Source organism: Schistocerca piceifrons, chromosome 3, assembly GCF_021461385.2.
Source record: "Schistocerca piceifrons isolate TAMUIC-IGC-003096 chromosome 3, iqSchPice1.1, whole genome shotgun sequence".
NCBI classification, from domain to species: Eukaryota; Metazoa; Arthropoda; class Insecta; order Orthoptera; family Acrididae; genus Schistocerca; species Schistocerca piceifrons.
The window spans coordinates 835,531,771-835,542,388 of record NC_060140.1 but is presented as its reverse complement, the minus strand read 5'-3'; the positions used below and the strand labels follow the sequence as shown (position 1 = coordinate 835,542,388).

Below are 10,618 nucleotides of genomic sequence, written 5' to 3'. Positions count from 1 at the left end.
GACCACGCTGGTCTTCCGTAAAATATCATTCACTCCTGCCGACCTTACGTGATGTTGTACAACAGCAAACTTGGACATGATCTTCTTATCTCGCCATCGATGCAGAAATGCCAAATTTCCACGCATCTGTGAGTAACTTGACTAAAAGGAGGGACTGGTTGGTAGGACACATTCTGAGGCATCAAGGATCACCAATTTAGTACTGGAGGAAAGTGTGGGCTGTAAAAATTGTAGAGAGAGACCAAGAGGTGAATACAGTAAGCAGGTTGAAAAGGATGTAGGTTGCAATGGTTGTTCAGATATGAAGAGACTTGGACAGGATAGAGTAGCATGGAGAGCTTCGTCAAATCAGTCTTCGTACTGAAGAACAGAACAACAATATCTAAATCTACACACATACTCTGCAAAACACTGTGAAGTGCATGGCAGACGGTACTTAGTGTTGCACCATATGTCAGGGTTTCGTCTCGTTCCATTCTCGTTCGGTTCGTGGAAAAATCTGGTTTTTAGATGCCTCTGTGCCCGCTGCAGTTAGCCAAAGTTTGTATTTTCGGTCCATGCGGGAGTGATACGTAGGGAGTTGAAGTATATTCCTAGATTCTTCACTTGGTATCGGTTCTTCAAATGTTGTAGGTAGGATTTCGTGGGCTAATTAGCGCCTACCTCTAAAGGACAGCCAATTTAGGTTTCTCTGCTTTTCGGTGATGCTCTCTCATGAGTTAAACATGTGACCATTCATTCGTTCGTACACAATCTCATTTGCAGAATCATTAGATTTCCCTAGTACCCTAGCAATAAACGGAAGCCTGCCACCTGTTTTACCCACGACTGAGGCTATCTGATCATTCCAATTCATGTCCCTACAAATTGTTGCACCCAGGTATTTGAATGAGTTTACCAATTTCAAATGCGACTAACTGATATTATAGTCATAGGATACTACATTTTCTCGTTTAGCGAAGTGCATAATTTTATATTTCTGAACAATTAACGCAACTTGTCAGTCTTTGAACCAGTTAGAAATATTATCAAGACCTGACTGAATACTTGTGCAGTTTCTTCCATACAGTACTTCAGCACAGATGACTGCATCTTCTATAAAAAGTCTGAGGTTACTAGTAATGTTGTCCGCAACGCCATTGATGTCTCAAAAAGTTTCCGTTTGAGAGCGTTGCTGCAGCGTAGATACAACTAAGCGCCTTTCCCATGCAGGTATACAGGGTGGTCCATTGATAGTGACTGGGCCAAATATCTCACGAAATAAGCATCAAACGATAAAACTACAAAGAACGAAACTCGTCTAGCTTGAAGGGGGAAACCAGATGGCGCTATGGTTGGCCCGCTAGATGGTGCTGCCATAGGTCAAACGGATATCAACTGCGTTTTTTTTTTTAAATAGGAACCCCCATTTTTATTACATATTCGTGTTGTACGTAAATAAATATGATGTTTTAGTTGGACCACTTTTTTCGCTTTGTGATAGATGGCGCTGTAATAGTCACAAACAAGCTGCCAATCTTTGTAAAATTTTGAAGACGTACAAGATCTGATTGGATATTTCTGCAGCATTTTTTTCAGATAGCGCTTCGCTATAGATAAGTACATCACACGCAAAAAGACCGAGGTTACTGTTAAAGATCTGATCATTATTATTACTGCATTACAGATCCCATTACTACCTTAACGCGATCGAAGCTAGTTGTTTGTTACAGTGGGACTACCGAATCATGGCGGACTTGGGTCAGCAGAATCACCTTGGGACAGGCTCATTTGCAATTCATAACGTGCGACGCCACATTGGACGTCGCAGTAGTAGGCGACCTCGGAAGCGCAGGTAAGTGTTTGTGTTTGTGGTACGGCCCTTGTCGCAGTCATAGGCGATCTGTTCCAGTGCGTTAGCGGTACGCGAAGATGAACCGGATAGCTGCAGGTTGGCTACTAATATAATCTTCTTTGATTGCTTTCATCTGTACAGAATGCATAATTAAGTAATAATTGCCAAAGTAGCAGAAGCACAAGAAAGTAGCATCTAGAATTGCAGCTAGCATCTGAAGATTTCAGCCAGTCGTTGACTACTTAAATACTAACAGAGTATCTCCCAGTATCTACTGTGCAGTTAGTAATCAGGCCATAAAAAGAATATTCGCGTTAGTAATTCCATCATTAACCATTCACTGTTGTAATAGTCTATTTATCAACAAATCTTCGCCACATATTGTGCAAGCATACTTTCGTGCTTTGAGCAGCGTTATCGATAAACAGTGTTGCTTTGCAGACATATTATTTTTATAATTTGTATTTTGATATCTAAACATGCAGGTTTTCAGCGCTACTGTCAACCTCACCACGTCATCTTGTAGGGAAGCAGCCTACTCACGATGTAGTAAATTCACATCAGTTTCCATTGTGTGCCAGCCAGTCTGCTGTAACTAGCTCTGACGTCATAAATGTTGCGCAATACCTTAAAAATCAAGCGAATGAACTAAAAATTTTCTAGCATGTCAGAAATAATACTAAATTAATGTGTGTTAAATATCAGTTCGATAACTTCAGCCATTTCCGAGATTTGGACGTTTTTCTGGAAAAATCATTGGCGCAACAGAACCGAGCTAGAGACTTCAAAATTTATATTTAGATTCATCTTTCATAATGATTTAATAAAAACAGTACTTTGGATTTTACAAATTAAGACTTTAGTGGAAATTCATGATTTTCTGGTTTTCGTCTCAAAACTGAAGGAAGCAAGATAGATTAAGTAGGTTAATAAATAAGGCTAGGATGTTTAGATTTAAATAGATTGGAGGTCCGCTATGACTATGAAGATGTGTAAATTTTCTTTTAATACCTATAAAATTATAGCGATAGCGGATCTCAACAGGGCCAGTTCAGAGCTCATCTGCTGCGTGCAGTGTAATTTAATTAATTCTCTCGCTCAAAGTATTTAACTTAGCCACGTCAAAATTTTATTATCAATACTTACCTGCGTGCTGAATGCACGTTTAAATTAAGAGCTTCTTCGGCCATCAGCCAAAGAAGCTATAAATTATTATGTAACTTGAAGTGGTGCGTTACTAGCCCAGCGGCTAGTCGGGATAGCGGATTTGATCAGGCGTTCCCTCAGCCGTCCGCACCGCGGCTTTATATATAAGAACACTGCGCGAGGAAGCAAGGCCCCAGTTCTCTCCAGACGCTGAATGACACGCCATCTGTGTCGGTAGTCGCGTCGCATCAGTGTATCTGCTACAAACAGCCTCGGGTGCCGTATTAAGTTACTAGAGATACGCGGAACCATGAAAACATTTCATGTGAAGTGTTAATTCTGGAATGATTTTTATTATCTAGCTTCCGTTTGCGTATTGTCGTATTTTCACGTGCCGTCGCGGGACAGACATTCTACCAAATATTTAGCGTGGCGTTTGATGAAGTATTTTCATCAAATTATGGCGAGCATTCTTTTAACATTTAATTCGGACATTTATAGTTGCATCAGCGCATTAGACTCTGAACTGCTCTGTTAGTTAGGTTGTAGGGATACTTGTGGTTTTTATCAGTGAATTTCAGAATATACTCAACTATTTTGGAAAACCGTTTTTGATTAGAAATCCCGGACAATCTCCTAATTCCTCAGAGCTATAAGCTGCAGCTATAAGAACATTCTCAGGTAAAGTGGGCACTAGGATATCTATTTACTGGCTCCAAGTTTTATTAAATCACTTTCTGGGGGCCACGAAGTAAATAGAGAGCCAGTGTTGAGAACGGCAAAAGACAGCATTAACAACATTCTAAAAGCTAGAAACTGATTCAACACGCAAGCGTTTATACAACAGTAGATTTATTCTTATTCCAACGCATCCGCCGCCCCACATATGGTGCATCGGCCGGGAAATCAACTAAGTGAAAGTGATTTTTAACTATTCGGATTCGCGAGTGGAATGCGACACGCAACTGAGTATAAAACAGTGAAAGTGTTACGTGTGCATGTGGACGACGCAATTGGATTAACAACGCATCTGGATTGACGGAGCTGGCACTGAGTCTAGCGGTGCTGCCAGCATCGCGAGAAGCCAGTTTCGCCGTACCGCAGTCGTCCGCTGGAGCAGCCGACGCAGAGCCTGCAATTGCGGGCCACGCAAACACACAACAGCCGTCGGAGAGCCGTCTGCAGTTCAACGTGCCACGTCGCATCAGGAATCCTGGTACGACGCGCCGGCAACGCCATACGTCGTGCAGAAGGAACTAAGTTAAGTGAAAAGCTGTTAAAAATTTTACTAACCTGCACTAAAAGACTGTCGGCGATGGAACCGCCAAAAGAAACTGAGGTTAAACTTATATCAGAACCTATGTCTGTTGAGGGAACTGCAAATTCAGACAACGGTTCAAGTGTAAATATGCATGAAAGTAGTAATGTTAAAGTGAAAAATGAAGTATTGTCTCCTGACAGTAGTGTCGGAAGGGGCAATGATTCAATAATAGAGACCCCTGTAGTAAAGCGGAAAGTAGAAATTGTAAATTTATTGGATGATAGTTTCTCTGATGAATTAAAAATGAAACAGTCATCGGAGATGGTAGAGTTTAAGAAGGAGCAGTTGGATATGACTAATCAATCAGAAGTTTCATGTAGTTTTGATGATTCTGGTATTGGAGCTAGTTTTTCGTCACCTGAGTGTGATAAAAAGCCAGCTCGTGAGCAACCCAAAGATGCTGGGGCTGTTGACTTAAATGTTATATTACAAGCAATAGCTGCCAGTAATGCACAAATGACAGCTGAATTAAAGTCTGAAATGGTGGCCAGTCAAACAAATTTTAATAAACGGTTTGAGGCAATGGACAATAAATTAGAATCCAATAATGCTGAATTAAAGTATGAGATTATGGCCAGCCAAACTAATTTTAATAAACGATTGGAGGTAATGGACGATACCTTCAAGGCTGGTTGCAATAAGTTGAAGGAGGATCTAGACAGTTTGAATTATAAAATTGATTGCAATCATGAGGATATTAAGAAAAAGGTTGCTCAACAGTTTTCTGAAATGTATAAAACAATAAAATCCGAAGTTGCTGAGGTTCGCAAAGACTTCCAAATGGAAGATGCGAAGCTGGAGCACAAGTTAACAGAAAAGATCGAGGCGGAATCTGAACTGTGCTCAGATAGATTTAAAGACGTCAGTATAAAAGTAAACATATGTCAAGCAGAAGTAGAAGCAATCAAAACTGACACTACTCATATTGTACAAAGAGTAGATAATGTTGAAATGAAAGTAGAAAATATCAGTACTAACATTGCTAACATTGAAAGTAAAGTAGCTTCAGTAACTTCTGGTAATGGTAGTATACAACAAGTTGTAGCTGCAAACGCCGCTTTTATCGGGTGTCGGCAGTTCTTGCGGTTCGATCCAGATAAAAATATCCATCCGCTAGATTTCTGGAACGATTTTGAAGATGTGATTCCACCAACTTGGTCTGAACGAGAGAAAATCTCGTTTATTAGAAGCCATTTAGCAGGTGACGCCATGCGTTGGTCAGCTGATGTTATGTTGAAATGTAAAACATTAGCGGAGTTTAAAACAGCTTTCATTAATGAGTATTGGTCTAGCAATAAGCAAAATGAAGTGTTGAGAGAATTTTGGAGTGGAAAACGCTTCAATGCAGGCAAGGAATCAATTAAAGAGTTTGCTAGGTCATGGATTTCACGTTTGTCACATTTGGCGGAAAAGCTAAAACCAGAAATGATTATACTAGGTCTTGAAGCCAAACTGCCATGGTATTGGCAAACGAGAATTATATCAGCCCCTAGAGATAATCTGGATCGTTTCATTGAGTATTTGGAACGTGTAGAACGTGTTGCTGCCAATGAGGAGCAAGCACGTAATAACAGAAATGCCAATACCAATAATAGTAGTAATTTTAGGAACGAGCAAAATGGCAATGTAAACATCAGAACAGTAGGTGTTCGTAATCCTAAGAGAGGTAGGAATTGGGGAAATAATTATCAGAACCAACAATGGCGTCCAAGGGATAATAATGTTGTTCCAAACAGAAGTATGCATGTAAACAACAGTACGGAAGGTAAGGCTATGCCAGCTAACTATAATGAAACTAAAGGAAACAGTAGTATGCCGAGGCAGGAAAACTAGTTCCCGTCTATGAGGACACTGGCGCTCACCAGGCGGTTACTTTTCCTATGCCAGTAGTTAAGAGAATTGGTAAGACAGATCAGAATACTCAGACTGAATATGTGGATGAAGAGTCGGTAGCACCTAAGGATACAACAGAAATATTAGATCACTCACAGTATTTGATAGATACCGTGTTAGAGACGCTTTCTAAGTGGGAAGAGAAAGAGAAGGCGCAGCAGTGTAACAGTAGGGATGAGCTACAAAATACTGAATTGTCAGGTGAAGAAGCAGAAGAAATTCATGCTTATATTTACGATGAGGATGATGTGCTCTTATCTAAAGTGCCTGTGCAGGATGTTGATAATGTACTAATAGATTTAGGACAGGAGATAAGTGAGAATGTAGAGGGTAGGCTGTTGAGGGTCGATGAACCCAGTAGCTGTGACCAGTTGTCACGTGAAAAGGAAACCGACGATAATGGTGAAAGTGGTTTAGCTGTAACTAATGTTATGCCCGGTCTGGAGACGCAGAATCACCCAGACTACAGTAATTTGGGTCATGTTCAGCAAACTAAATGTAATGAAGTCGTGCGGTGTTTCGATTTAAAATTAATAGACCGACTGGAAAAGGCAGCTGAAAATGTAATTCAGGAAACCCCTACACACTGTGACCTAAATGTAATGAAGACAGATGTCGATCACTTTAGTTGGAGACAAATCCAAAAGGAGCTATTAGATGAATTTGAGGAACCACCTGTACAACCTAGAATAAGCCACCCTATAATAATAGTGAATATGTTGGGTATCAATGTACGTTGTCTCTTAGACAGTGGAAGTGAGGTGAGTGCAATATCTCAGTCCTTCTTTGATGCATTACCTGGTAAAGACAAGCTTACAGTAATGAGGGTATCAGGACTAAGAATAATTGGTGCTACTGGCAAGGTGTCAAAAACGGTAAAGCAAGAAGCTTTACTACCCTTTAATATTAATGGTAATTTAATTGATCATCCATGTTTAATTGTAAATAATCTCAGTATTGAGGTTTTAATTGGCATAGATTTCTTGTCAAAATATCAGAGTGTTGTTGACTTTGAAAGAAGCCAGTTAAAAATGGTCTTGCCAATAACCGGAGTAATTATAGTACCTTTTAGTGATAAACATGTAGTAACTGATCATGAAACTTGGGAGCTGCCTATACGAGTTCTGAAAAATAGGAGGTATTGGGACGAAGGTGTTAATCTTAATAACAATAAGCTGAATACAGAAGAAGAAGAAGAAGCAATTATTTTAGACAAGATAGAAGCTAAGTTGCAGGAAATCGATAAAATTTCCGCCAATCAGAAGGAAGAACTGAGACAGGTTCTAAAAAGGCATCATAAAGTATTTTCAGATCGACCTGCCAGATTCATAGGTAGCCACAGAATGCTGTAGGGAGGAGGTTGTTCTTTAACCTCTACACAGTGTGGCAGCTGTGCAGTCCCAGCTGTGTGAGATCTTCTTTCCCATTTCAGGTCTCACTCATTCTTCATCTTTCCTATCTACAAAAATTTCGACCTCTTCTTTCATACATTAAATTTTCCGGTATGGTTATCTTTACAGCATTTAACCAATGAATGCTGTAGGGAGGAGGTTGTTCTGTAACCTCTACACAGTGTGGCAGCTGTGCAGTCCCAGCTGTGTGAGATCTTTTTTCCCTTTCAGGTCTCACTCATTCTTCCTTTTTCCTATCTACAAAAAATTTCGACCTTTTCTTTCCAAATACTAAAATTTTCCGTTATGATTATCACGCCAGCATTAAGCTAATGAATGCTGTAGGGAGGAGGTTGTTCTGTAACCTCTACACAGTGTGGCAGCTGTGCAGTCCCAGCTGTGTGAGATCTTCTTTCCCTTTCAGGTCTCACTCATTCTTCCTCTTTTCTGTCCTCAAAAAACTTCGACCTCTTCTTTCCAGACATGAAAATTTTCTGTCATGGCTATCAAGCCATGAGTTATGTAACCATTCTATCTACCGATTAGTGAAAAAAAAAAAAAAGAAAAAAAAAATACCTAATGTGACAAACCTAATAGTGACAAACAATAGAGAAGTATGACGTAATTAAGATATAAAATGTATTTGAGTAACAATTATGTATAGTACCCTGGTAATATAATAAATACAAAGTGTTGTTTTATTGGAAATGGTCCACCAACAGTAATTTAAAAAGATATATGAATTCATGTACAAGCAGGATCGGAAGTGGTAGTGAAACCTAGTGTATGCTGTAGAGCTAACTAATTAATAATAAAGGAGATTGCTTAGTGTTATGAAAAATATGCAGATAAGTTGTAAGGATGAACTCACCTGGTGTAGCAAGGAAAGGCAGTGTAATAGAATTGAGCAGTGTTTGTGGTTGAGACGTGAAGGACACGTCCCTGAAGTATTTATAAGGTTGGAGCTGGCCATTATTTTAGTGTAGTGTGTGACAGGATACACCTACACGTATTGAGGTTATGAGTTGGAGGCGTGAATGCGACCATAGGTACCTTTATGTTAGATGAGACAGAGCAGCTCATGGTGTCCTATAGGTTTAAGGAATTTAGCATTACGCTCGTCCATAATTATTTGATGCAGTTTAGTGGTAGGTCTGAGAGAGACTACCTGAGGTTTCAGCGTCCGATCGAGTGGAAATGGATTGCCACGTGAGCAAACTAATCAGCTGCAGTACACTATGACTATGAAATAAATGTGCTATCCTATGCTTTAAATATTAATAGAGTGAGTGTTAAATGAGTACATACACTAGCAAAGTAAATAAGTAACATAATGGCAGACGTAAAACATTATTTTAGCTCAGCATAAATACGGTTCAAGGTAAGTAAGTACCTAATTGCAGATGTGGAACTGACAACAGCAGAGGACCAATAAGTGGATTTAGTAGTCAACTAAACATAGTGTGTTTTAAACACTCACAACTGTACTATTACCAAAAGTTACTCACATGTACAAAGAAGCTGAGAAAACCACTAATCATACTCATACTATCTCTAAGAATAAGGTAATCAAAGATGAGTCAGTTAAGTAATAAAAGACAGATTTGTCAGGAATGTACCGAGCATTGGTTCAGTGTTCCGGTCCAGAAATAATAAATTGAAATTGGATAGAATTTAGGATTGTATGCCTTGAGCATAAATTTTCTCTAGTACGTGACTAACGGCGTTTTGAGCCATTTGTTTACCGATTTTATGACAGTTAAGTAACCACGAGAGTAAAACTGAAAAAGTTCTGTTAACTTTGTTCCAGCAACATATCAAAGGATAAAATGTATATATCCCCATTTCATTGTGATCCACCCATAGATATTAAGTGAACAGAGTCTGAGGCACTCTTTTTGTTTGTTCTACAGGACAAACCAGATAATGGCAGCCTGGTAGCTGCATGAAAGCGTGGAGTGACTTGGACACAACTCACAGTGACCCCTCCCCTTTCCCCCATGTAATTTAGAGAGAACGTGAAGGACGCACACCATAGCAACTTCCCCTCCTCTACCCTTGTGAATGGAAGTGTAGGACGCCAGCCAAAGCGGCTACAACCACGTGTGTAAAATTTATTTGTGAACTTTTCTTTCAGGTTTAGAAAAGACTGCTAAGAGATAATCATCTGTTTATGTATCAGTTTATTTTCTTTGAATTTGTGTATGTAAAAATGTATTTAATGGATCTAAGATTTTCATAATTTTTCAATTTTTATGTGTTTATTTGTCTAAGGCAATATGTATGCCAAAATATTTCGTTGACTTTGCTTTAAAAATTTGAATAATGACATTGTTTGAAAGGCAGTGAACATGCCCACAATTTAAATAATTAATGTAGGTAATCAGTTTTCTTTAATGTTTCTACATGTTTATATTTCAATTTTGATTTTTCATAGGGAGTTAAACTGTACTCTTGCTTCCCTTTTTGTAATTAAATTTTTTTTTCATTCATTAACATTCATAAACAAAAAATTTAAGTAGAGGGTGATGTAGGGAAGCAGCCTACTCACGATGTAGTAAATTCACATCAGTTTCCATTGTGTGCCAGCCAGTCTGCTGTAACTAGCTCTGACGTCATAAATGTTGCGCAATACCTTAAAAATCAAGCGAATGAACTAAAAATTTTCTAGCATGTCAGAAATAATACTAAATTAATGTGTGTTAAATATCAGTTCGATAACTTCAGCCATTTCCGAGATTTGGACGTTTTTCTGGAAAAATCATTGGCGCAACAGAACCGAGCTAGAGACTTCAAAATTTATATTTAGATTCATCTTTCATAATGATTTAATAAAAACAGTACTTTGGATTTTACAAATTAAGACTTTAGTGGAAATTCATGATTTTCTGGTTTTCGTCTCAAAACTGAAGGAAGCAAGATAGATTAAGTAGGTTAATAAATAAGGCTAGGATGTTTAGATTTAAATAGATTGGAGGTCCGCTATGACTATGAAGATGTGTAAATTTTCTTTTAATACCTATAAAATTATAG

The 10,618-nt window shown here is 38.8% G+C and overlaps 1 protein-coding gene across 2 annotated transcripts in view; it reads left to right on the top strand.

The window, feature by feature from the left end:
• The first annotated feature begins 1,821 nt into the window (after nucleotides 1-1,821).
• LOC124788095 (alanine--glyoxylate aminotransferase 2, mitochondrial-like) overlaps nucleotides 1,822-10,618 on the top strand; it is a 165,096-nt gene continuing 156,299 nt past the window's right edge. The window contains exon 1 of one of the 2 annotated variants that reach the window (XM_047255201.1): nucleotides 1,822-1,930. In XM_047255201.1, coding sequence (XP_047111157.1) covers nucleotides 1,912-1,930 — 19 coding nt within the window. In that variant the 5' untranslated portion in view covers nucleotides 1,822-1,911. The remainder of the gene's footprint in view (nucleotides 1,931-10,618) is intronic. The other variant, XM_047255205.1, reaches the window with a different exon arrangement.